This window comes from Artibeus jamaicensis, unplaced genomic scaffold (assembly GCF_021234435.1).
Source record: "Artibeus jamaicensis isolate MK-2021 breed Jamaican fruit bat unplaced genomic scaffold, CSHL_Jam_final scaffold_833, whole genome shotgun sequence".
Lineage (NCBI taxonomy): Eukaryota > Metazoa > Chordata > Mammalia > Chiroptera > Phyllostomidae > Artibeus > Artibeus jamaicensis.
The window spans coordinates 8,668,422-8,695,715 of NW_026522056.1; the positions used below are offsets into that span (position 1 = coordinate 8,668,422).

Here is a 27,294-nt window from a genome sequence, read left to right on the forward strand (position 1 = left end):
ACGTTAGTTTTTTTGCAGCAGTTCTAGGAGGTGATTGTTAACTCATTTTACAGATGGAGAGACTGAGACCAAAAGATATTCTGTAATCTGTGCAAAGTCACACATGGCAGTGGGCAATGCCAAACTGGAAATGAGGTCTGATTCCCAAGTCAGTTCTCTGTCCAGTTCCGGTTGGGAGGTTGTGGATTCCATCCCTCACCTACCTACCACCTCACAGACCAGAATCCTCCAAGCCCCGCCCCTCCCTCGGCCCGCCAGCCCCGCCCCCGGAGCTCGGGGCACCGCCCCGCTTGCCCCGCAGCAGTTGGGGCGGGTAGCGTGGGTGGGGCGGGGCTGCCTGGGAGAGGCGGGCCCAGGCGGGGGCGTGGCCGGAAGCCTTAAAGCGGCTGGGGCGGCGGGGCGGGCCGTAGAGGCCGCGAGCCGCGGCAATCTTCTCCTCGCTTTGGAGCTGGTCACAGCGCTGTCACCATGTCCCTGGCGGCTTCGGCGGGCCGGGGCTCGGGAACCGTGTGGTCCCCAACACACGTGCAGGTGACGGTGCTGCAGGCGCGAGGTCTGAGGGCCAAGGGCCCTGGGGGCACAAGCGATGCGTACGCCGTGATCCAGGTGGGCAAAGAGAAGTACGCCACCTCGGTGTCAGAGCGCAGCCTGGGCGCGCCGGTGTGGCGGGAGGAGGCCACCTTCGAGCTGCCGCCGCTGTTGTCCGCCGGGGCTGCGCCCGCTGCCGCCGTCACCCTGCAACTGACCGTGCTGCACCGCGCGCTGCTCGGCCTCGACAAGTTCCTGGGCCGCGCCGAGGTGGACCTGCGGGAGCTGCATCAAAACCAGGGTCGCAGGAAGACTCAGTGAGTGAGGGTCACGGGAAAGGACCCCAAGCAGGGGCGCGGGGAGTGCGGGGTGGCCTAGGTGCTTAGATCCGTTTAGAGTGATCGGGCGTCACGGCGCAGCTGTCTCAAGGCGGACAGAGAGAGACTGTTCAAAAGGGATCCCTCCCTGGAGTAATAGTACTATTTTCACCTACCTTCAACTTCTTCGGCTGTCCCGCCCCAGGTCTCCTAGTATGTGGGCTCTGAAAGCTGGGAGGGGTACCTGGGGCGATTTTGAATCGTCAAGACCTCGCTCAGCATCTGAAACTTAGTAAGCACTTCATGAATTTTTGATGAATTGAAAGTACATGTGGGCTGACGAATTCCTGTTATTAGTGTAGGTAGTGTGTATATTTATTTTTTTTAATTTTTAAAATGTTGTCCAAGTACAGTTGTCTCCATTTCCTCCTCACTACTCCCCCCACCCCACCCATCCCCACCTCCCCCCTCGATCCTGCTTGCCTTTAGCTCTGTCCATGTGTCCATTAAATATGCTCTTTGACGACCCTTCCCCTCCCCCACATAATCCAGTAGTGTGTATATTTGATATATGCATTAATTATGTGGAAAGCTTCCTAGGTATTTTATTGTACACAGCACACAGAGAGGATTAACTGGGGGAGTGAAACCCACTTACACCCCCGTTTCTAGAGGCTCATCCAGGGACAGAACAGTGTGGGGTGGGTAGAAGTGAGGGCGGGGGAATGGGGAGTGCAGGTTGCCTGGTGATGGCTATCTCCCACCCCCACCGCACCCTGGCCCAAGAAATTCTTGAGGAGAATTTGGCCCTCCCTTCCCCACCTCCTCCCCAAAGAATGCTAGAAGAGTTTGGTCTTAACCCTCAGACCGAAAAATATTAACCCTGTTTGCCTGGGCTCCAAATTAGTTTGAATTTCCCAGTGATGTCTGGAGCCAGGCTCTGCCCTTGGCCAAGCTCAGCTGGGAGGTAGGCATTGTTTTTCTTTGGAGTTTGTCAAGTTCTGTCCCTAGCCCTGCTCCCACCAGATGGCTGCTCACCTGTAGCTCCCAGTTGAGGGTGTCACTCCTTCAGGGAAAACTGGGGAAAACCCAGTTTACTCCATTATGTTACCCAGTTATTTGTTCTCTTTCCTAGGTGTTTGGAATGGAACATTTGATTATACATCTAGTATACCAAAAGCTAGTCTCACTTAGCTTTCTTGACTACTTGCTGGACCTTACATATGCAAGCCAGGATTGTTACCACCTAGCCCCTACAGTTTATGAAGCACGCTGATTCACATTTTGTGTTTTAGATATAAGCAGTATTTTAACTTTCCCTTGTGAAGGAGATGGGAAAAGCCAGAGGGTTTGAAGTTACCAGACCCCTTTTTCTGTAGGGTGGGTCCAATTTCAGCATGCATGCTTGCAACTGTAATACCTGATTTGCTTATCTGGCCAAAGATGAATAGGCATTTCTGAGCTCGAATCAGATAAAAACAGAGAGCCCTGAGGTGAGGATGGATGGGGTATCTTCTTGGCATCAACTTACAAGCCATAAGGTGAGCACTCTTTGCTAAGGAGGGGCTAGAGCTATGCTCATTTTTCATTTTATTAAGTGACGTCAGGGGCCTTGGGTTGGCTTCCTTTTTAGCTTTAACTGGGTGCCATTAGGGGTCCTTTGTTTGGTCCCAACCCAAGATGTGTGGATATTATCATCTGTCTCTACCATCTGTTTCTTATGGGAACATTTTATTCCTGTGAAAGATAGAGTACATCTCCCTGCCGGAGATGGGGCCTCCAGATTCCTCGGTCTGGTACCCCCTCTGGTCCTGGTCATTGTTGGGCTTCAGGCTGCTTGGTCTCTCGACACCCAGGCTTCCCTATTTATGAATGGAGCTAGTTGCCTGGCTTGATTCATGTTTGTAAGCTGTTTCTGGGTTCCTGGATTAATATAGATTTTAAAAGTCTCTTACTGCTTTGTGAGGCAAGAAAACCTCCCTAAGCTCCCTGTTTCAGGAAGGGTTTAGTCTTTGCACCTTCATCCTCTTGCTCTTCATTACATGCTCTCCAACGTAATCTGAACTGAGACGGTCACTTCCATCTCTGTCATATGAGCTGATTACCACTGAGTCACAATATCAGCTTGTAGGAAAATGGTGCTTAGTGGATGGGTTTTTTTTTTTTTTAATAACTGCAAACCAAGGCTTCTTTGCTTCTCTAGTGGGAGGTGAAACTACAAGCTTTCCATCTATCACTTCCTGGGACTTTCCAAGGTGCTGGGGGAACCCGGTTAGACCAATTGTCTGAGGCCAGGGCACATCACCCGGGCCCTCAACAGGGCTGAGATTTGGAGAATGAGAGACGGAATTTTAACAAACTGGTTGGGCTAGGAAGTAATTTGAACTAGTTATTAATAGTTTGACTCCACCTCAAACACTAAAAACCAGAAATAAAACAAAGGCTCACGCCCTGGCTTATGTGGCTAAGTGGATTGAATACCAGCCTGTGAACCAGAGGGACGCTGGTTTGATTCCCAGTCAGGGCATAAGCCTGTGCTGTGGGCCAGGTCCCCAGTTGGGGGTGTGCTAGAGGCAACCACACACTGATGTTTCTCTCCCTCTCTTACCCTCTCCTCTCCCCAAAATAAATAATTAAAATCTTAAAAAAGTAAAACAAAACAAAGGCTCCTATCTTGGTGTATAGGTCTGTGTGTGTGTGTGTTCAACTCTAGCAGAGGAGGTTGCTGCTGTAGAGTGTGACCTTCATCATGGTGGAGAAGCTGCAAGTCAAGGCATTTAGAGCTGACTGTGCTAATGTGCGCATTTGTTATCTTGATAAGCCCTCATCTATCCTATCTTTGGAGTCAAGAGAATATGCTTTTTCTAATGACTCAGGTTCTGTGGACCTTGATTTCAGTGTGATGACACCCACTGTGAAAACACCCAACAGGGGCAGGCCTGTAGGATGGGGCACATTTAGTAGGGAGGGGTGCGCAGCCCCTTTACTTAGGAAGAAATAGGAATGAATTGGTCTTACACTCACACGTATCTGTTAACGGCCTGGGGCCCCAGCTGGGAATCAGTTAAGTCTCCAAGGTTCATAAAACAGTCATAAAACAGACATGTATCTGAGAGGCAGAATCGGGTGACTAGCAGGTAGGGTTCTCTGCTCAGTTCTCTAGTCTCATGTGGTTTGGGTTCTAGACTGGTTGAAAAACCCTTTTTAGGATACTAAGAGCAACACAATTTGGGGAAATTATGTGTTGAAGATAGATTAAAATAAGTATTCAGGCTGGTGACTGGAAGGCCATTGTGTAACTGTCATGAAATTTAATCCTGGAATCGTCTTCCAGACCTGAAGAGGATGAGTGAGTGGTGGGGAGTCGTTTCCTCTGTCTGTTTAGGCTTTGAGAGGGTTGTATGTGAAAGGCTTTGGTATAAAGGCTAACTACTTTGAAGGACTCTAAGTATAGAAGGATGCTGTAAGAAGTTGGCAAAGGAAATTTGGAACTTTAAAGAGAAATAAGGGCTAGAGAGTTGTTTTTCTGGGGGTGCAGGGAAATGGGTGCAGGGAAATGACTTAGAAGACCGTAGAGATGCATAATTCACAAATTATACTTAGTATACGTGCTTATACCTTTAGGTTTCCTAAGCACACTCTTTCAGTTGTTCCTAATAGAGTGGAACATTTGAGCAACACCGATAAGGCTTTCCTTTCTTGGGATTCCCCTTAAAGATACTATTGGGACTTCCTGGGAACCCTCCTACCTCTCAGGCAGTCACAGTGCCTTCCCACTCCCATGTAGGAAACTGATCGCTCAAAGCCCAAGAGCGTTCTCTGTCTGCTCTGGGACAAACCCTAACCAGTTTGCAGCAACAGAGTGAAGTGATGAAGAAGGGGGAGTTACTTCAGAGTCATTTTTCTGGTGCTATTATAGATGTTCCCTTGTGTTTTTCATGGTGTTATTTGATGATAATTTTATTTGTAAGACATTCAGTCAGCATAGGGAAAGTCTTAACTGCCTTTTTTCCCTTGTCCTTAAAGTTTATCCATACTTTTCATAAATATTTTTTAATACCTACTATGTGCCAGGTACTGAGTATACAGTGTAAACAATGGTGACCAAAACAAACACGATTCCTGCTTTTGGGAAGCTCAGAGCCTTGGATGGCTGGTGGTGGTGGTGGAGGGTAGAGGCATTAAACAAACACACATATAAATAAATAATCATGTATTATGGTAAGCACTGTGTAGGAATTGAACTGGCTCTCATAAGAGAAAAGAGCTGGAAGGACGTGATTTAAAGAAGATCGTGGATAGCCTCTCTGAGGCAAAGACCGGAGGAATAAGGAGGCATTTTTCTAGGGATGAGTAGAGGAAGGAGGGCTGATGCGGGGGAGGGGGTGCGGTTTGTGCAAAGGCCCTGCAGTAGCGAGAGAGATTGTGGATTGAGGCTGAAGAGGAAGCCAGGGCTTCAGTGAAGAACAGTGCGAGGCCAGTGAGTATGAAAAGCGGAGGGGTGGTGTAATCCACTTCGTCAAAAATCGCTGTGGCTGTGGAGTGGAGTGGAGAATGGATTTGCAGCCTAGTTTGGAGTCACATAAACAAAAATGGGGGGCCACTGCAGTAATCCAGGGGACCAGTGTTGCTGGCTTGGCCCAGGGTGACGGCTGTGGAGATGGACAGAGGTGGGTGGGTTTCAGAGTTGGCTTGGCTCGTGATGGACTGGATGTGGGTGGGGGTGAGTGAGAGGAAGTGATAAGAATGAGTAAATGAAATGAGGAGAGCTTGCTGTTGAGAATGAACCAGGAAGTGAGGGCTGCTTTCTTTTCCCAACAGTCGTTGCAATAGGGTGAGGTCACCATCACAAAGACAGTTTTGGGCAGTGACAAGTGACACCTGTGAGCTGAGTTGAGTCTGCTGGAGTGCATTAGTGGGAAGCACAATTAAAACTAGGGTGTGTATATGTGTGTCTTCAAGTATTTACAGTTTAATACAGGCCGAGTCTTTGTTTTGTAATAGTGTTGCTCATTTAGTTCTACTGGTGTGTCCAACACAGCTGATGAAGTCACTCCTTCAAGGAATATAGGACTAAGAAAAGGGAAAAAATAATATGTAACATTAGGAAAAGTAAACCATACATGGAAAATAAAACTCTGGAGGCAAGTAAGTCAACCATTTAAATGTTTTTCACACTAGGGAATGTGAGTGTACAAGAGCCCTGTGCTTTTTCCCTTTTGCTTAAACTTCCTTTTGGTTACAAAGACTTCTATTGTATTTCTATAACCGCCATCAGTGGGAAGGTTTTTGCAAATAGTATCTGTCATTTTAATTGTAGTTATTAACTAAAAAATGTTGTAATTCCCTTAAAAGCAATACATGTGCTGATTAAAATGTCATCAGCTCAAACATATTTGCTGATACCTCCCTTCCTCCTCTTTAACAATAATCTTAGATCTATTAAAATACTTACGTTTTAATTGCCATTCATCCTAGAAAACGGTTTTTCTCACTCTATTCTTTTGGAGGCACATTAGCTCTGGTTTAGGTCCAGGACAGGAAAACTCCCACCCGAGAGGAGAGAGTGACGGGGGTCATTTTAGGCCTTATCTGCACCTCGGAGCAGTTCCCTGGGGGGCCTCTGTTTCTGGGTCTGGTGTAGATCTCTAAATTCCCTGGTCTTGGAATTCCGACCAAATCAACAGTCGGACCCTTGTATTGGCCTCTGAAGAACGGAAGCCCACTGCCAGGATTATTTTTCTTGTGAAAAACTTAGCAAGTGTGTTCTGCTCCCCTCAAGGTGGCCTGGGTCAGACCTTATGCCCCAGCTGGCCCCAGAGGAGACCCAGCCTGACTTTTACCTTCTTCTCCCTCAGTCAGGGACCACGTGATCTTGTTTTTGCTGTGTGACCCATCACAGAGCTCACGGTTTCTGAGAGTGAGTGCATGTGTATGCATGTGTCTTTGCAGTTCCTCAGGCATGGGCAGGCGTGTTTGCCCGAGTGGATGTGGAGAACTGTTAAATCTTACATTTAGTCCAGTGAGTTAAAGACTAGAGGTGTCAGAAGTGTGAGTTTAAAGCTCTGCTTTTTCACTTTGCCAGTTTGTGCTCTTTCTGACCATTGAAGAAGCAGGTTGCCTTCTGCGGCTTGTTGGCTAATGATGCTTTTGGCAAAGGAGCCACTTTTAGTCACTAATGAGAAAAGAAATTCCTTTCCTTCAGGGAGAAGTCTGCAGATAATCTGTTAGGGAAAAAAGAAGTCACGTGTTAGTCCCCGGGGTGCCCCCGAGGGACACATTTAGGAATGTGCCTGTGGCGAGAGAAAAGGCGATGGTAATTAAGTGTCTTTTCCCCTGAACGTAGGCCTCTGAATGGAGGAGAGGGAAAGCATTTATAAGAAATCCCAGAAAAATGTTTCTAGAGGTGTGGCCGCTCTGCATGCTGCACTGTAAAAATAAGTACTCTTTTATTAAAATGGACATGGCTAACCTAGGTAGAACAATTAAGGCTCCAGGAAGTCACGTCTGAAAAGGCCTCTTGTGGTCAGGAAGAATGGTGTCCTGTGTGCAGAGACCAGCAGTAGGCTGGGTCCTGGGACATGTCCTCAGGGGTGTGGCCTGCCACAGCTCCAGTCCTGTGGGGTTTTTCTTATACACACACCGATGGAAGTTTTCTTCTTAAAGATTTTATTATTTTATTTTTAAAGAGAGGGGAAGGGAAGGGAAGGAGAGAGGGAAAGAAACATCAGTGTGTGGTTGTCTCTTGTGCGCCCCCTAATGGGGACCTGGCCCACAACCCAGTGGCTTTTACATGTGGGCTGGAGGTGAGACACCTGATCTAATGGTAGAATATTAACATTTGTGGCTTTTTTTTTACCGATTAAGTAAAAAAAAAAAAGGTCAGTAAATTATTGCAAGGGTGGATTTACATGGTTAAAAGTGCATTAATTTTTCTCATTCTTGGAGAATCTTGAAATGCTGTCGCTTGCTATTCCCTTTAGTCTTTTTTAAAAATATATTTATTTTTAGAGAGAGTGGAAAGGGAAGGAGAAAGAGTGGGAGAGAAACATCAATGTGTGGTTGCCTCTCAGGTGTCCCCTAGTGGGGACCTGGCCTGCAACCCAGGCATGTGTCCTGACTAGGAATCAAACCAGCAACCCTTTGCTTCACAGGCCTGTGCTCAATCCACTGAGCTACACCAGCCAGGGCTCCTTTTAGGCTTTACCTACAAGGAGTTTAGTGTTGCTTTCAACTTAGGAAACATGTCTTGAACCTTATACTTCAATAAATTATGCCCTCTTGGTGTATCTCTGAAATAGTTTGGCAGCTCTCTGTTTCATGTCTGTCCTACCTGTGCAGAAACCCTGAGGACTATTAACAAAATCTCTTGGCAAGTTACAGACAATGTACACCGATCATGATATTTTTAAAATCCTTATATGCTTTTTAATTTTGGAAATCATGTAGTACAAACTAATTTTGTAATCGAGTCTTTTCTTACCCCCTTCAAATGCAAATTGTTGTTATTGAATGGATGTCTGGATGCCTAGTCAGTCAGAACTGTGGATATCTTAAATTCCCTCTGGAGAGCCACCTAAATGGGTAAACCGTGGAACATATGCACTTCACAAAACGTCACGCAGTCATTACAAATGATGGGTCTGGAGACTGCAAGAAAATGAAGTCTGCAACCTACTGCAAACAAAGTCGCGTGTGTACTTGGGCTACAACTGAGTAGTAATTATAGCTAGCACTTACCAAGTGCTTATTACTACCAGGCAGTGTTCTGAGCACTCTACCTGTATGAAGCCATTTAATCTCCACATCCTCGTGAGGTAGGCGTTTTTTACCCTGTTTCAGAGGAGGAGCCTGAGCCACAGAGAGGCCATGTACTGATGTACCGTGCCTGAGCTGTCTCAGCTGGTGACTGTTAAAATGGGCAGGAAAAACTTCAGGAAAATACATGGAAAGGTAATGGTTAGATTGGCACGAGTGTGAGTCAGTTTTTTTTAAAAAACTAAAAATGTTTCTATAACCTGTTTAGATTACTTCCTAACAGAATGTCGGTAGAGCAGATAATATAGAAAGGACCAAAAATCATTTTCAACCTGCTTTTTGTGTACCATGTCGCTTACCAACTTTTAGGATTGAGTTTGGTGGCTATAGATCGCTTTTTGTTACTGGTAGAATGGCTAAAATGAAGGTAAAAAATGATCTATTTGCTGCTGTTGGGATTTACCAGTTCTTCCCAGCAGTTGACGGTGGGCAGAGGGGAAGGCCCTCCTGGGCAGGGGAGTTGGCTGGTTGGTAATTCTATATTCAGAGTTAGGTAATGATGACCAGCCACCTTGGTCAATGACAAACTGGTTAAACTACTTAGCTTCTGGAAGGTACACACCACACATGTTTTATAGGTCATAAACATTTCTGTCCCTGTCTGCTATGCATTGCTCCTAGGCTCCCAAGAGCAGAGTCTGGACTTTTTCCCTATCTCACTCCTCTTCAGAACCCTCCTAGGTGTCCACGGCTGCTAACCCCACATGATTTTCAGCCTTAGTTTTATTCCCTGGGGAAGACACTTAAGGGACTGCTTTTTGAAATTTTTTTCACCAAAGAAAGATGAATGTGTCCTCTGTCTCAAAACACCAGGTCAGGTGCTGTTTTGCTCTTCCTGCGTCTTCCCTGACCTGGGGCCATAATCCCCTGGGTCACGATGCGCAGTCACGATGCTGGCGGTGCTTGGTTATGGTGGAGGGGATGCAGGCTGCAAGTCACGGGTGGGATTTTGCAGAGGAAAGGAAACAGGCGGTCCGCCACTGGCCCTCGAGTCCCAGGGGAACCATGGACGAGGCTCCCTTGAAATTAAACAGACACGTTGAAACGTTGCAGTAACTTGTGAGCTGTGGTCTTTCTTTGCCTTGCCTTTTTTTGGGTCCAATCTGAGGATACAGTATTAGTTTATTCTGCTGGATCCCTAGGTAGGTAGTTCTTATAGCCCCTTGGGGTTTAAGCTAGCTGCCGGCCAACCATATTCGTGTGTGAGTTCTCATCAGTGATAAAATGATAGAATCTTTTCATGTCTAATTATTTTCTCATGCCTCAAAGGTAGAAAGAAAAGGCAGCAGTTGTACCGGTGCCACAAACACTTTGTGACATTTGCAAGCTCACTCTCTGTCCCATCCCTGGCCCTGACCCCCAGGAGTTAGGTTTTTTAAGGCAGAATCTGGCCTCTTCGGTTCGTGTTTTCAGTGCCTGGCATGAAAAGCCATCATTTCTCTGAGTCTGTCCTCAGGAATGTAGTGAAGGAAAGACATGCTTGCCTCATCTGCAGGAAGATTATTTTTGAGACATACCAGTCAGTCCTGCACAAGTGCAGCCCCCTGTCTGCGCCTCTCATTTCCCCAGAGCAGGAGCGGCACTGCCCTCATCCCCCCTCCCACCTCGCATTCCGACGAAAGCCCCTGGGATCCGCTTTCCATGGGTTTGAGAAACTCCACGTTTGGAGGCAAATCAACCCTGAGAACTGGCCATGGTTGAATGGTTTTAGCTGTTCTCGGGATGGCTGTTGCAAAGCCCAGGAGACTTGACAATGCAGATCTGGGCAGTAGCTCCCCACCGGGCCACTGGGAATGAAGGGGCCGGGGGGGGGGGGGGGCGCGGGGGTCCTGTGTCCTGCGTCCATCCTCTTTCCTTCCTCTACCCAGTTCCTTCTTTTTCACATTTCCTACTGCTCTTAATAAGGCTTCTTTTTGAAAATGTAGAACTTAAATGAGGTTTTCTGTACCATTTTGTATGATTTGAACTTTTACCCTATTCCCGGTTGTTACTTTAAAAATGTAGTTTATATAAGTTTTCTGCCACTTCCTATGTATTCAGAGATCCTTTTATGTTTTGAAGAACTGAATTTTAATTATAAGTAAAAATTATTATTTGCTTACAGAAGGGATCATTTGATATTTTTTGATAGGTGGCAGGATTTTCCCAGAAAGGGGTTTGAAAATAAACTTGCTACATTGGGATTATGGCTTTCTTTCTATTCTCTGCCCTTTGGACGAGGAACCCAGCCCTGATTTCTGAGATAATGCAAGGTTCCTGGGCCTGTGTGAAAGGTAATGCTGAACACACCCACGCTGACATCACATGCTCTGTGGCCACGCTTTAATATTTATGAACTGCTGCAAGGTGCTGGAATTAAGTGAACTTAAAAGCAAATGAGCCCTGACCTGTGCGGCTCAGTGGGTTGGGCATCGTTCTGCAGAGCAAAAGGTTGCCAGCTTAATTCCTGGTCAGGGCACATGCCTGGGTTGTGGGTCCATCCCCAGTCAGGGCAAGTAGGAGAGGCAACTAATAGCTGTTTCTCACATTGGTGTTTCTCTCCCCCTCTCTCTCCCTCCCTCCCCTTCTCTCTAAAACTAAATTAATAAAATCTTTTTAAAAAGCAAATGAACAGAAACACTTAAAATCGAATTGATGTTTTAAATATTAAAACCCAGTTACATGTTCTGGTTTGGGATTCCTAAGGTGATTTATGGATCATGGCTTTCACTGTTATCAAATTATACTTGTGTAATATTCCTTGGATAATATTGATAATAGAAGAAACAATTTCCATCTTCCTCTCTGGCTTTTATAAACCCAGCATAGGGTTGGCTTTAGCTCAAGCTGTTGCTTCTTCATGGCAGATGCTAATAAACCCAGCGCAGGTATTTAAAAATTCTGCACATTTACATGGGATGCTTACCTACCTCTGATTCTGTCTGCCTTTCACCTCCTTGAAGAGCCTGGTGTCTGTTCTTAGCTACCTGGTGTTTGGTTTGTGTGTGAAAATGAGCAGACAGGACCAGTGGTGAAGGGCCTGTGCACCCCCCCCCCCCATGGTGTTGGAAATTTCCAAAACAAATTCCACTCTAGTGCCTGGGGATTGAACCTGTGCATCAGGTGATAATAGGCCCTCAGGGAGGATTCTAGAGTTGGCTGGAGATTTTCTCCAAGTAAACAGCGCTCAGCACTGATATTTTTGGAAAGGCGCGCCTGGTCCCCAGAACTGTCGAGTATTCTCTGAAGGTCTGTCCGACTCCTCATGCCCTGGGTGCGAGGTGTCGCACTCCGCTGTGGCTGCTGTGGTCATCCGAGCCCTCACACTCAGCTTCCAGCAACTTCCGCTATTCAAGGTGCCTAGAACTGCTATTTACAAAAGTTAGCCACCCTCCATCACCAAGGCTACCGTTTAGCACATGACTGTCAGAAGAGAAAAGTACAAATAATCCTCTCAACATCTGAGTGAGAAATATGCAAACAATTCCAGGCCAGGCCCTAGAGAATGCACTGGACCAACACTGGGCCGGCAGGGGCCAGGTTGTCTGTCAGGGCGGCGCCCCTCCTCCCTCTCCAACTGTGGACTGTGGTTTCCAAAACCACAAACGCGAGATTTCTCTTCAAGGTCCAAAATCATAGCTCACACCCTTTTCTCAGGTCTTGGCTCTATGTTGATAATGCAGGTTACATTTTCTTGATGGCTCTGTACACTGGACTTTATGAAAGCTTTATGATTTAGAATTGATGGCAAACTATGGGGAGTTTTTTTCCTTTCTACTTTTATCTTAGCACGTTTAAATTAGAAGCGGAAACCTTCCTTAAAAAGAGTTTAAATGCGAGCCCTCCTTTCTGTGTGTTGTAGAAGGCGGCCCACTGAAGATAAGTGAGGAGAGAGAGCAAAGCAGTAGTCTTGGGGTGCGGGAGAGACGGGGGAGCAGAGCCAGTTCGGAACCCACTGTGCCCCTCAGCACTTGTAACACCTTGTACCAGGTACCTCACTTACGGGCTCGATCTCTTTATCTGTAAAATGGGTAGAGCATCTCATTTTAGAGAGAAAGAGGTGTCATTCTTGTGAGACTTAACAGAGGATGTTTCTCCGTGTGTGCATGCCAGGTATGCTGCATGGCGTACTTAAGTGTTAGATTTCTACTTCCTTCTGCTCCCTTCCTGTAAGTGTAGGGCCAGCTACCTTAGTGGGGGCAGTGATCTGCCCTGTGAGCCAGGCAGGCTGAAGGTGAAAGAGGAAATTGTGCTTGTTTGGGCAAAACCATCATTTCCTTAAAGCCCATGGCCCTCGGCTCTTAAATAGGTCACTGAAAAGAAAGTCAGATCTGGGTTCTCAGCTTGCGAAGGCGGCCCTGGGGCTGGCGGTCAGGAGGTCATGCACTCGGAGCTGCTCGTTCTGTGTGGATGCTCCTCACATTCTTGCAGTTTCACCAGCTGGAAACTGCCGTGGGGAGAGCTCCTTTTTCTGAAGCTGGTCTTTCAGTGGCGTCGAGGTGATATATCATTTGCCATATCTTGAAGTAGTTTGCAAATGACCAAGAGAAATACTTGAGTAATGTTTGAAATACTCCCCCTTTCTCCCCTGATTGTTAAGCTAGGGAAGAATGTATCCTCTCAGTTTTTCCCTTTAAAAACACCGTGGTAAACAAATTACACATACGTAACAAAATGTACCACTGTAACCATTTTTAGGTGTGCAGTTTTATGCTGCTAAACACATCCACATTGTTGTGCAACCATCCTCACCATCCATCTCCAAAACTTTTTTATTTTCCGCGACTGAAACTATATCCCCATTAAACACTGACTCCCCCTTCACTCCTTCCTCCAGCTCCTGTGACCGCCGTTCCCCTTCCTGCCTCTTTGCCTCTAGCTGCCTCCTGCAAGTAGAATCTCTCTACATTTTTACTGTGTCTTGTATTTCCCATGACTCTCTGGCAGGGACCTTTCTATAAACTCTTGCTTTTCTCTGAGATTTCCTTGTAAATTTGCACCCTATCTTCTCAACTGTTTGTGTACAATCTTTGCATTTTCACCCTGTTGAAGGAAAATACCAGCCGCAGGACATGATTTGAGGGGATGTTTATTTATTTTATTTTTAGACATAATACTATTAAATTAAGATATTAGGTGATGATGCACCCAGTACAGAATCAGATCCTCTCTTTGCCTAGTGTGGATGGTGCCTCAAAAATAAAACTCCAAGTTCTTTCTTCGCCCCCTACCCCAGCCTTGACTCCCCAAGGAAGAGAATGGAAGAATGTGTTTATGTGAGAGGCTGGTCACTGCAGAGGGGAAAGGCCAGTGAGTGGGATCGTGGACACTGTTTCAGGCTCTTCAGCCCTAAGGTAACCTCTCGGCCTTTCTCCTTGTAGGTGGTACACCTTGAAATCCAAGCCAGGAAAGAAGGAGAAAGAGCGAGGAGAAATCGAGGTTGACATCCAGTTTATGAGAAACAACATGACCGCCAGCATGTTTGACCTTTCCATGAAGGACAAGTCTCGGAGTCCGTTCGGGAAACTGAAGGACAAGATGAAGGGGAAGAATAAAGAGAGCGCCTCAGACACCGCTTCAGCCATTGTCCCTAGCACGTCACCTTCAGTCGACAGTGATGATGAGTCATCTTTGAAAGACAAGAAAAAGAAGTCAAAGCTTAAGACCCTGTTTTCCAAGTCTAATTTGCAGAAAACACCGCTTTCCCAGTCCATGTCTGTCCTGCCTACTTCGAAGTCAGACAGAGTACTGCTCCGCCCTGGAGAATTTCAGCCCCGGTGGGAGGGTGACATCGAGGACGAGTCCTCCTCTGCCTCGGACAGTGAGTGTCCTCTTTGTCCCTGCTGGGCCTCTCCCCCAGCTTAGTGTACTTTGCTTTGCGGGAGAACAGACATACAAAGCTTAGAGGAAAGATTTGAGTTCAGCTTCTCAGTTACTAAAATGACGGTGGATGATGGTGATTGGTTAGGATGGGGATGGGGGTGGTGGCGGCGATGAGGATGGATTATCTCTGTTAGGAGAGCCTTGTCTGTTTCTCAGCCCTCTGGTTTCTAAGGATGTATAAATTTCTTTTCCAAAATGCCCGACTTTGTAACTGATGCACGTTAGTTCGAGCTTCTGGAACTGACAGAATGAGTGTATACAGGGTTGTTTGGTTTTTTTTTTTTCTTTAAAGGTGAGCCCATAGAACATTACTGATATTTCATGAATTCATCAGGTATTTATTGAACTCCTGTTATTAGACTTAAACTTAGACTTAGTCATGGGATATGCCCCTGGTGAAAGCTGAGGAATCCAGTTGCCTGAACTCTGAATTAACCCTGTATTTTGAACTGCAGTTTCAATAGTCAAATTCCTACTGTTGGCCAGATCCTGCGACGCTACCAAGAGTGCTGCCCTTTCCGTTGGTTGAGGGAAGGGTTTCTCAGCTTCAGCACTACTCACAGTTTGGCCCAGATGATTCTTTGTGGTGGTGGGGCGGGGGGGCTGTCCCAGGTGTTGTGTGATCTTTGGGCGCATCCCAGGCCTCTGAGCTCGGTGCCAGTAGACGCCCCCACATGGTGGTGACAAGGAAAAATGTACCCAGACAGGGACAGATTCCACCCCTCCCCCCACGTTTTGAACCACGCATTGAACTTATTCCCCCTTTCCTCTGTTTTCCTCCCACAGTCATGTCTCACAAGAGAACCATCAGTGCGGACCCTAAGCAGCTGACCCAGATCAGCTTCAGCCTGCCCAGGAAGGAAGGGCTCTCCTTTCTCGGCGGCCTGCGGTCCAAGAACGACTCTCTCTCCCGCTCCAACGTCTGCATCAACGGGAACCACGTTTACGTGGAGCAGCCGGAAGGCAAGAACGAGACCAAGGACAGCACCTCTTCTTCCTCCCCGTCCCCACAGGGCTTCAGGAAGAAGCATGTGTTCTCATCTACAGAAAATCTGGCTCCCCGGTCTTGGAAGGAGCCCGGGGAAGGGGGTGCAGTGCCTTCTGACAAGTGGCTCCCGGAGTCTTCCACAAAGAACTCTCCGAAATCCATGACCCTGCCGTCCTCCTGGCTGCCAGTCAGCGGGGACATTCGGGAAAACACAGCTCCAGCGAAATCAGAGGCTGTGAAAGAAACCAAAGAGAGCAAGAAGCAGGAGAACAGGAAGTCCTCTCTGCTTTCTCTGGTGACGGGAAAGAAGGAGGTGGCCAAGGGCGGTGAAGGCGAAAGCCCCGCTGCCCCCCTGGGGAAGGAGAAGGCAGGCATGCCTCAGGAGGACGGGCCAGGGCCTGTCGAAGGCCTTGTGAAGAGACCCGAGGAGGACACAACGGCCATTGTCTCTGGGCGGGGAAAGTCTCTGAACCCCTTTGAAGAAGTGCAGATCACAGAACCGGAGGCCGACCCAGGGCCCAAGTCTGAACCGACACCACTTGTTACCTCTGCCAGGGCTCCCCAGACCAAAGCCGTGAAACCTCGGTGAGTCTTGGCCCCTCTCCCCCGATCATCGGACCCAGGGGAAAGCCACAGGGTGTAGCAGATTCCGAGGGGTACACGTTGGAGATGCCAGGTTTTGGTTGTAGTGTGTGCAGGACCTGTGTTTGAGTTCTCACACATCTCCTGTTGAGGCTGATCTTATCTTTCCCCCTTGCCTTGTGGCACTGATTTGCTGTCATCAGAGACGCTCGGTCCACTCTCAGGCATGCATGTGACAGTTCTCTGCGTTTACTCTGCATCTTGTTGCAAGAGCCCGAGTGAGCCTCGGGGGGTTCTGCTTTTCAGCATGACTCACAGTCCCTCACAGCGTTGCTGTGGTCTGGGGTGGGAGAGGCTTTGTTTTTGAGATTCTGCTCGCTCTGATTTCCCAAGGACACACACAGATGCACACAGACACACAGAGACTTGCTCTTCAAAATCTGTGCATGTTTCTTGTGGCACATCTTTTACTGCTTTGAACCTTTTAGATGCTTTTTGTGTATCACCAAAAGAAACTAGGCTGTCGCTTTACTGGGTCTTTCTGCTTCTGTTGGAGAGCCCACTGTGTCGCAGATATGCTTGGTGATCGCAAGTGTCCCTTTTGCATATTGAGGAGTGTTGTGTTCCTTTTTTAACTTGTAAAGGTACTGCCCCAAGTGTAATAGTAAATTCTCCCCTTTGAATGACTGTATTTTTTGCATGTTTTCCACCTCTCCTGCAGCATCTGCAACTGACCTGCAGATTTTATCTTGTCCTTTTTGCAGACTGGACGTGTCTCCAGAGGTTCAACCCACAGCCAGGCTTCCCTCTTTCCCCGACTCTCCTCCCTATTTTTCTGCTTTCCCTTCCGGTTCTGGTCAGACACCTGTCCCTTCCCAACGGGGGCTTGAGTCAGAGACACAGTCCTCAGAGTCTCCTTCTGTCTTCTCCGCTTTGTCACCTCCACTAGCAGCTCCCATTTCCACATCCACTCCTATTAAAAGCTGGCCTTCCACTGACCAGGGCCAGGCTGGTTCTGAAGAACCACCCCTGCTCCTTAAAGCAGAGTTGCGAAAGGAGAACTTAACACAAGTTCCAAATACTGTTTCTCGTGCCCTGGGATCACTTTCCAAACAGCCCCCTGTTCCCGCGTGTGAAGGGTCAGAAGAGTCTCCAGTGGGGAGGACCAGTGAGATAGACACGGAGAAGAATACGCGTGGTGATGGTTTAGAGGAGACTCTCCTGATGCAGCCTGCAATGGGGCAGCAAGAAGAACTGCTGAGGATTCCCCCCGAAAAACAGCAAGACTATGTCCCTTCACCTGACGGGGCCCAGGAAGTCACAGTTGCCCTTTCAGTGAGGAGTGGCAGGATGGAAAGCCCAGCTAGGAAGCCTCCGATGCAGCTAAACGCAGACTTGGAGAGTCCGTCTGGGTCTTTTGAGGAGAGTAGAGTTAGGGAAGGTGCAGTGCCTTCCTCAGTCACAGCAGCAGTACCTCCTCTGCAAATGGGAGAACCGGTCTTCTCACTTGACTCCACGAGTCGGAGACACGAAGAGATGGGGCTGAATGTTGATGAGGGCCGGAAAAAAATCAAGAAGCATGTGTCATTTTCTGAGCAGCTCTTTACAGAAGAGGAGGTGGAGAAGCCCCCTGGACTGGGGGAAGAGGATAGAAGTAACGCCCAGGAGCCGAGGTGCGGAGGGGCTGCCCCCGGCAGTGTGTCGGACAGACAGCCTGCTGAGCCGCCCCATGCAGAAGATGCCGAGGGGGAACTTGCGATTGAACCCAGGCCACTGAATTCCGGAGTGCCAGGTGCCATGGCCGATCACCTTCCCCTCCCCTCGCGTGAGAAGAGTGTCTCAGAAGGCACAGTGTGTGGCCCAAGCCCAGGGAGAGACATTCCACTTTTTAGGATTAAGGAAGATGATACTCTTATGGCTCAAAATCAGAGCAAAGCCAGTGACCATGAAGGTCTGTTGTCTGATCCCATGAGTGACCTTCAGTCTGCCTCAGATGTTAAATCTCTAGTCACGGCTGATTTGGACTTAACCCTTCCTTCCATTCCTGAAGTCACGTCAGATGATGAAAGAGTAGATGAGGTGGAAGGTGACAGAGAGACAGCAAAGGTGGTGACTTTGGAAGTGGGAGCTTCGTCTCTGAGCACCTTGCCTGCCCATCCTGAGAAGGTGCCAGGTGGCGAGGTAGCTGCGTTGGCAGTGCCCACAGACAGCCTGCATGACCTCAGGTCGAAAGCGCCCGAAGCATCTGTTAGGGCTTCTTCAGAGCAGAGTACAGCTTCAGGAATTCATAAACCGTATCCTGGCAGGAGCTCCCGCTTGGACGCACAGCTGCCAGGCCCTGGCGATGGCAAGGAGGAGACGCCGATGGGAAATGGGAGGCCAGGTCAGCCTCCTGACTCGGCCCTGGACTCTGCTATCTCCAGCCCCTCCTTTTCCGAGCCCTCCTCTACCACACACTCTCGCCCTAGCTGTCCACACCCTGACACTCACCACACCAGTACAGCAGAATCTCAAATAAAAGCAACAGCAGAGGGCCTCCCTGGTAAAGTGGAAAATTCTGGCAAGAAGAAGCCGCTTCTTCAGGCCTGGGTCTCACCCTCGGAGACACATCCAGTCTCAGCTGGAACTGGGTCAGCCAAGCACAGGTGAGAGTCGGGGAAGATTGTCTTCATATATGTGAGCAGTGCCCCCTTTGCCTTTTGCCTGTGGAGTTTATTATTGCTTTCTAACTACACGGACGCCCTAATGGGGCGCCAACCTGTTTTGCTGGTCGGGCCTCTCTTAAAAAGGGTTATCTCCTGTGGTGGGAATACCTTAAGAGCAATCTTGCTGTAAACTCCTGTGTTTGTAGCAAGAATGTAGCGGTAGCCTTCAAAACCAGTTTAGGAGTGATTCTGCACAGTCAGACTTGGATTGCTCAAATGGCTTAGATGTACTACGACCAGTATCTTAGTAGTGTCAGAAACCAACTGAGATTCAGCGGTAGCACCAAGCAGTGTTTTAAAGTTTGCTTTTTGCACCATTCAATGTGAAGCTGGCATGTTTGTTCTGAACTCCTTCTTTACTTTACTTCTGAGGAACAGAAGGCTTTGCAAGGACGCCCACAGTGGAGTGTTAGGCTGCAGTCGCCTCCCAGAATAAGAGACTGGCTTTAGTGTTCTCCTGACATTGAGAGCAAGGACGAGGGGCTTGTGAGAACATCAGCACACCTGGCGCGAGGGGTGTGCTTTGCTGGCTTGCCTATGGCTGCCTGCTGCCAGCTGCTTTCATTTCCTCAGGGACGTTGGCGTGTGTTAGACCGGAGATGAGAACAGAGCATCTCACCACTCTCCGCCCTGGTCTCCTTGGCCGGCTGCCATCTTTGAGATGGGCAGTGTCTCAGTTTGCGGTTACAGAAAGATCTAAGGACCCTTTTCCCCTTCTCATTAGACTTCATCCTGTGAAGCCAATGAACACAACAGCCACCAAGACTTCTAACTCCAGCTTGGGAACTGCCACTATCATCAGTGAGAACTTGATCAACGAAGCCATAATGAAGGTACGTCTTCTCCAAGAAATGAACATGTTAATTAGGGATCTTAAAAAAAAAAACCCATATCTAGAATCACCATTATGTATGGCTCCTCGGGCAGTGTGTAACGCCACGAGTGACGATCATGCATCCCCTGTCTTTGGATAATCTTTGAAAGCCTCTGTACCTGCCACTGAGTAATTACTTTTCCCTTATGGTTATTTGGTTATTGTTGAATTTGTTGTATATCAAGCAACAGAATTGACATCAGCACTTCTCTTTAATGAGAAGAAAATGTCATGTACCCTCAGGCCCGTTCAAATGAGATATTTCCATTGTTCTGTATCCTTTTTTATCTTTTGGCAAGGATATAAAATTCTTGTAGTTGTAATCATTGCATAGATATATGCAACTTTTGTAACTTTATTCTGAAATAATTTCAAATTTTAAAACAGTTGCAAGAATAGTACAAAGAAGTCCTATGTACCTTTCATCCCAATTAACCGCTGGTGACATTTTATAGGATTTGCTTTTTCATTCTCCCCATCCCCGCTTTGTTCTCTTTTTGTGTATCTGTGTTTTTTTTCCCCAAACCATTTGAGAGTAAGTGGCTTATATCATGCCTCTCTTACCCCTAAATACTTCAGTGTGGATAAATGTCCTGAGATCAGCACATTTATCAAAATCAAGAAATTTAACATTAATGTGATACTCTTTTATCATTTATAGTCTGTATTTCAGTTTCACCAGTTGTCCCATTAATGTCCTTTTCAGGGTAATTTTCCCCTCCAATCCAGGATCACTCATCATATGTAGTTTTTTCTAGCCTTCTTTGTTCTGGAGTAGTTCCTTGGCCTTTTTTGTCTTTCAAGACATTTCCGTCTTCGAAGAGTGTAAATCAGTTGTTTGTAGAATTTGCCTGAGTTTAGATTTGCCTGGTGTTTCCTCGTGGTTTGGTGGAGGTTACACACTCTTGGCAGGAATTAACTATAGAAATAACAGGTCCTTCTCCATGTATTGCATAAACAGGCATGTTATATCAGCTTGTACCAGCCGTGGAAGTGTTAACTCTGCGATTGATTTCTTTTTTAAAATTTTATTTATTAATTTGAGACAGAGAGAGAGAGATACATGGATTTCTTGCTCCACTTATTTATCCCTCTATTGGTTGATCCTCGTATGTGCCGTGACCAGAGACTGAACCCACAACCTTGGCGAATCGGGACAACACACTGACCAGCTGAGCCACGCTGCCAGGGCAGTGCTAACTCCAGTGACTTAGTTTAGATGGTGTCCACCCAGGTTCTCAAGTGTACAGGTGCTGATTTTCCCTTTACAATTAATAAGAAATTTGTGGGGAATTAATTTCAGACTATATAAACGTCCTGTTCCTCGTCAACCTTTGATTGGCAGGCTTTAGTGTCCATTGATGGATATGGCGGTTCCAAAATGATGACATTTCCAGTTCCATCAGCTGCATGGCAACACCCTTCAGTTCTTTTTCACTTAATAGTGTAGCATAACCTTTTTTGCATGTTGCTACTTAATTATTCTCGAAATGGTTATACCAACATTCACTTGACCATTTCCCTACTATTGGATATTTAGTTTGTTTTCTGTTTTAAAATTAAATTTATTGAGATAACATTGGTTAATAACATTACATAAATTGCAGCTATACAACTTTACAATATATTTTCTGTTTTGCAAGATGAGTAATACCATACTGAACAATTTCTTGCACAGAACTTTGTTCTTCCTTTAGATTATTTCTGTAAGCTCAATTTCCTGGAAGAGTATTGCTAGATCAGAGGCTCTCTTCTCTTTAAAAAGCTTGGGCTAACATTAAAAAAAAAACCAACTCGCCTGCAAAAACAAATCAACCTCCTAGATGACTTCTGCTTTGAGTGTCTTCATCCTGCCCTTCCTGGTACTAAGATCGGAAGGATTCAGAATCCTGCCTTGTGGCAGACCTCTGGTCCTTGACTCATTGTCACATGCTCTGGAGGAGAATGATTTCCTGAGTGACTGGTGACCGTTAGTGGGCAGGGATGCATTGGGTTTGAACTGCGTGGAGAGGAATTACCTAAATGACCAGTGGGGACTGTAGTCGGTAAAAAATAAAGTTTATTTCTACAAATGGCATCTCTAAGCTTCATTCAGTTAGAGATTTTACAGTCCCAAGGACTCCGGGACATCAAAGAGTTTTTGTGTTTTTAAAGTAAAGCATTTTGCTCATGTCTCCTTCCCTCTTGCAAGCATGTTTAAAGTGCTGGGTGGTTGTGAATGCTTCTGAGCACACTGTACCTATGCCACCAGGAGCTGGGGCGAAGTTTCACTAAAAGCTGGAGATCTGAGTTTCAGGTAGAGAAGTTGAGTAGTTAATGAATTGTGGCTGGAAAGAGGTAAGCATCTTCTAGCCATCTAGCCTTATCTCCAAACTACCAGCTGCAGCCAGAGCTGTGTACCTACTATGTTTTAGCCCTGGCCTAAACATGTGCTGTAACTCGAGCAGCTCAGCTCGGCTGGCTTCTGTGGTTGTGTGGAAGAGGCAGCATTTGTCTTTCTGGGGTTAACAATATTTACCAGGAAATTGGGCGAAAGAACAGCATGAAGGTGATGAAAACTAAAGTCATTTAGTGGCCTCCCACGACCTCTTCCTTTTACTGTGGAATGCAGCTTGGCTCCAGAGAGAAACAACACCTAACTTTCAGGAAGTGAGCCAGAAAGACCCTTGGCTCCCAATCTATTTACTCTTCAGAGCTTGTTTAATCAGGGGCTTATCTCCTGGTCCTGACCAGAGAGAGTAACTTACTTAAAACAAAAGCAACTGCTGTTTGGTTCACTCATGATTCGTGAGCCTGGCTGCTGCCCCTCTGCCTGCCTGCTGCCCCTCCGCCTGCCTGCAGTAGAGCTCTTGGTCCTGGACCCTACCCACTAAATACTCAGAGTAAATATGGAGAGTTTCCTGGAGACTGCTGTTGGCTGGCCATGTATTGGATGCTTTGCACTAAGGCAAAAACAATGCTTATAAAAAGAATCACTCTTTGGAATGTTGCAAAGTAAGACAGAGGTTTAAGAAAGAAATTGCATAGCTACAACTATGAAAAGTTAGCTGAATTTTTACTACATTGGATCGCGGGGAGGTATTTTTCTTAGGGCCTCCATCTGTTATAGATGATTTATAACTAGGGATATATTATTTACTCAGGTGGCTTTGACATTTCCCTTTAAAAACAATGCAGCCAACTACATCCAAAAATCATCTGTCCCATGGAAAACGTTAGCCACCATTTGAATGTACATCATTATTATTACAACTGTGTGGGGGAAAAGATCCAATGTAAAAATCCTGGGGGAATATATGATACTGGGCACTGTTGTTTCTGAGCTAATGGGCATTTTCTTTGCATCTGTTCCTATTCATGGCCATCGCTCACTTTCCATAATGCTGAATCGTCTTATGGTTTTTAAAGTCATCACATTCCTAGAATCTTCTAATGATTTCAAAGCCTTGCATACTTTCCCCTTTGGATTACGGAATCTAAATTGAATAGCTGTTTGACAGTTTGTATGAAATACCTTAAGTGTATGCCTTTTTAATCTTATGCATTTATTTTATTAAGGAAGTGTTTAAAGATATGACCAAAGATTTATGTTAATAAATATTAGTTAAAATGTTATTATATAATTGTGAAAATTGAAAGTAACCTAAATACCCAGTGAGAGAGATGGTTAAAATATAATGGAATTTTGGAAAATACAATGGAATTGCATTTGGCAATTTTTGCTAAAACTTAATGATGGGAAAAGACTCACAAAATAATAAGTTAAAGAAGCTGTAAAACTATATTTCGTGTGTGATGTTAAAGTTGTAAAACATACCATAAAGAAACCAAGGGAAAATAAGAAAGAGACCCAAATGTTATATGTTGGAGTTATAGGTAATACTTTTTTTCCTTCTTCCGTATTTGAGATTTTCAGTGATGAGCAAATGTTCCGTTTATAATTAAAAACAAAATCCTGTTTTCTGGGAAGGAAGTTACTTGTAATCATCTCCAAGGCCCGGTTCACATGTCACTCAGTCTTCGAAGCTTGTCTGACCACCTGTGTAGCAGTGGTTTCTTGTCGTGCAGCTCCGAAGGCACATTGCACCTCCCTGAACTCTGACCTCCTGAGCCTTGGGTTACGGTCACTGAGCCCCTCTTTTGTATTTCTCTTAGATCTTTAGACTTCTTTGCTGACTTTATCTCTTTTTTTGCCCTTCTTTCTTCTCCAAAGAAATACACCCCCTCGGACCCTGCCTTTGCTTACGCACAGCTAACCCACGATGAGCTGATCCAGTTGGTCCTCAAACAGAAGGAAACAATAAGCAAGAAAGAGTTCCAGGTTCGTGAGCTGGAGGACTACATCGACAACCTGCTAGTCAGGGTCATGGAGGAAACCCCCAACATCCTCCGGGTTCCGGCTCAGGTCGGCAAAAAGGCAGGAAAGATGTGAAAGGCCTGCGTGCAACACGGAGACTTTTCTGTGCGTTTGTTCCCGCCTCCTCCTGAGGTCAAGGACTCCGTGTGCCTGATAACCAGCACACAGGCTCCAAGTCCCCATCTCCCTTGCATGTCATCTGGCAAGAGTCAGCCCTGCTGCCAGGAGCCAGGTTAATTATTACAATGAATCTCTTACTGTACATTCCCAGGATGTTATTTTTAAATGCCACTGTGCCTTATGTTGTAAATACTTCATTGTCTGGACCAAACACATGGTCATAAGATCTGATCCTGGCCCAGAGATTCACGTGGTGCCAGGGGTGTCAATATATTTTCTACATTGGGGTTTCCTTTCTTTGATGTTGAGATTCTAAAATGTGTGTCCCCCCAGTCCTTAATGCTTGGGGTGAAATGAGAAGGTGCTGTGTTACACATCCTTTCTTGGCTGAGTAGCTGTGGCTTTTTGGCTGCAGATGCTGTTTTGATACCACGTCAACCTCACAGGCTTCTTAGACTTGGTCTTGACTGGACCGAGCAGAGGAGCGCAGGGAAAGCCTTTGAGCGTGCCTTGTAGATTTGGAACAAGTTGCCTTTTCTAAACATCAGCTCCCACTACTTTCTAGCCTCACAGAGTGCTCTGTGCAGGGCCACAGGCCCTGGGGAAGTGTAATAGAATGAGGGGAGTGAAAGAGTCACTTCACACTCAGGGGGTGTTGGTCTGAGTCCTTGCATGACAGCAGGGTCCCTGCTTGCTAGCATGGCCCAGCCAGTGCCTTGGTAAGGGATGGGGTGACCCAAGTGCTCACTCAAATGGCTCCGCCAGGTATGGAATGACTTTAGTAGGATTCCTGCGGCCTTTGCCCTGTGCCTTAGCTCCCCGGTTTCCTAGGCAGCTCCTCCTGGCATTTCTCTCCCTTGTTATGAAATTGTAAAGAGCAAGAAGATGATACTTTGGGATTGATGCATTTTAAAAATTAGATTAATACACATATTTTTAAAAATGAGGACACTTCCCCTCTTCTTAATATGCCAGCTCTGATTCTTCAGATAGTTTCACTGTTAGTAACCTAACACTGGAATTAGAAGGGTTCTGTGTTACTCCTTTTTTTCTCCTGGTTATGACAGAATCTCATCAGATCTTGACCTCTCCCCCTGGGGGAGGAATATCACTGGTCTACGGGGTGGGCGAGGGTGGCAGGACTAGCAAGTATTAAACTGGGAGTCTCTTCTTTGTATGTTCTTGTCATATCGAGGTTAGGAGGCAAGACTGTTGGCAGTAGAATTTCTTTTCAAAATCATGTTTGCTTCAACCTTAGTGATATTGGAGCACTTTAATCTGAAGGATGATACTATAACTTGATTTATCTAATTAGCTTTTAATTATCTATAACTATTTTATTTAATTCATTCCTACAGTACTGGGGACCATTGTAAACTTCTCAGATGACCTGTATTTTTGTAGTGCTATGAAACTTATTTACATACCTACAAAGAGAACTGTATATTCACTTGAACTCTGAAAATGTACATGTATATATTTGTTCTGCAACATGTTTTTTACTTGACATAAATGTATTTTGACTGTGATAACCCAAGTGTACTGGGCGGCAGGCGAGCTCTGAATGGTTTCTCCTTTGAAGAGCTGCCGGGGAGACCTGTGCTGTTCAGCGGGGCTGCCGGGTATGGAGGTTGCTGCTGGGACCTGGGTGTGTACCTCGGTTGGTGTGGAAGAGGGACGTCTGGGTGGAGGAGCGAATACCTGTGCTCTGAAACGCCACTTGGGAACTCTGGAGAATGAAGGACAATTTACTTCAAGGGTGTCTGGTTTCTACCACTGCTGGGGGAAAAATTCAATTTATAGTATTTCTGTATCTCTCAAAGTGGTTAGCCTGAAGGTCACTAGTTAATAGCTGTCCCTGAGGACTCTGCTTTGGGGGAGAATTTATCGAAGAAAAGCTTTAGCCCGCTCTGAGCCATTAGCAGGGCTTGTTGCATTGGAGTGTGGGACTCCTGTGCCTGGCGCGCGTCTGGAGGCCGCACCTGACCTGTAGGAGAACTGGGACGTGAATGCTAATGTCCCAGCTGCTGTGAATGCTGACCTAATGGATGGGCCCTGGGCGGAGGCTGTGCTCGGGAGAAGCAGGGGCAGCTCTCTTCTCAGCCTTGCCGAGCCGCCTCCAGAAAGAACAGTCAGTACTTTAGGGAAGCATCAGATTAAATACCAAACACTTGGCAGTGAATTTCAAATGGAGGTCGGCTCCATGAAAAAAATGTCAACCCTTTGCTTGGTTGTTTCATATCATCTCATTCCTTGGACTTTGACAGGTATCCTGTCCTTCCCTTTTATTTCTCTATGTTAACCTTATCAGGGCAGCAGAATGGCAAAGGAGAAAGTCTGCCCTTGGCCACGCGGAGCAGCTGTTGACCTGAGAGGTGTGTGCCTGCATGCATGCACGTACCAACAGGTGCCTGTGTGTGGTCCCAGCTTTGCTGACGGTGGGACCCCAGAAGCCCATGGAGGGAGAGGGAGGAAGGTCCCTGACACTCAGCCACAGGCTGTATTGAAGCCCAGAGGCAACTGGGTGTTAAATTATGCAGGATCTTTCCTTATGGGTCCCCTCCTCCCAACTGACTTCTCTCTGTTTTAGAACTACGAACTAATAATCTCTCGAGGCTGAAAGATTAATTGTCTTAGGTGGAGAACGAAATCTCCTAGTGTCCATACCAATCTCAAGTCTATGGTTTCTCGGTGTCTATTATGTGAACTACTAACTTGACCTCTTTCTCCCTCCAACTCTTGAAGGATCGCCCAGTGTTTTTGGGTTATAGAGTTTTTTCCGGCTTTGTTACTTTGGGAATTTTGAATATCTCTGATTTTGTTCTGAAGAAGTAACCTAAAATTTCCTACAACACTAAATAAAATGGTACTACCTTTTAAAGATTTATGTCTGTGGTTTAGTATGGGTGCAATAAAAATTTCTCTGCCCTCCTGGACGACTTCCCTCGGTGGTGTTGGGTGGGTGGCCAGTGTGTCTCTCACCCTCTGAGAACCTCTCACCTGCATTCCCACTGCTGCTGCCTCGCCGGGTGCCCAGGGTCCCGATGCCCGTTCCCCTCCAGGGCACGGAACACCTTCCTCTAGGACACACGCCTCCTCGGCCTGCTGCAGCAGCCCTGGGCGCTCACAGAGTCCACTGAAAG

At 46.6% G+C, this 27,294-nt stretch overlaps 1 protein-coding gene across 2 annotated transcripts; it reads left to right on the forward strand.

Annotated features, from left to right (window-relative positions):
* The first annotated feature begins 397 nt into the window (after positions 1 to 397).
* Positions 398 to 27,034, forward strand: RAB11FIP1 (RAB11 family interacting protein 1). Of its 2 annotated transcripts, XM_037166906.2 has the most exons (6): positions 398 to 845; positions 14,024 to 14,463; positions 15,312 to 16,098; positions 16,860 to 18,740; positions 19,525 to 19,633; positions 23,888 to 27,034. In XM_037166906.2, exons 1-6 carry the CDS (start codon positions 469 to 471, stop codon positions 24,104 to 24,106), a joined length of 3,813 nt encoding a protein of 1,270 aa, XP_037022801.2. In that variant the 5' UTR covers positions 398 to 468; the 3' UTR covers positions 24,107 to 27,034. The 2 variants fall into 2 exon arrangements, with proteins under 2 accessions (XP_037022801.2, XP_037022800.2); XM_037166905.2 differs by lacking the exon at positions 16,860 to 18,740.
* The last annotated feature ends 260 nt before the right edge of the window (positions 27,035 to 27,294 follow it).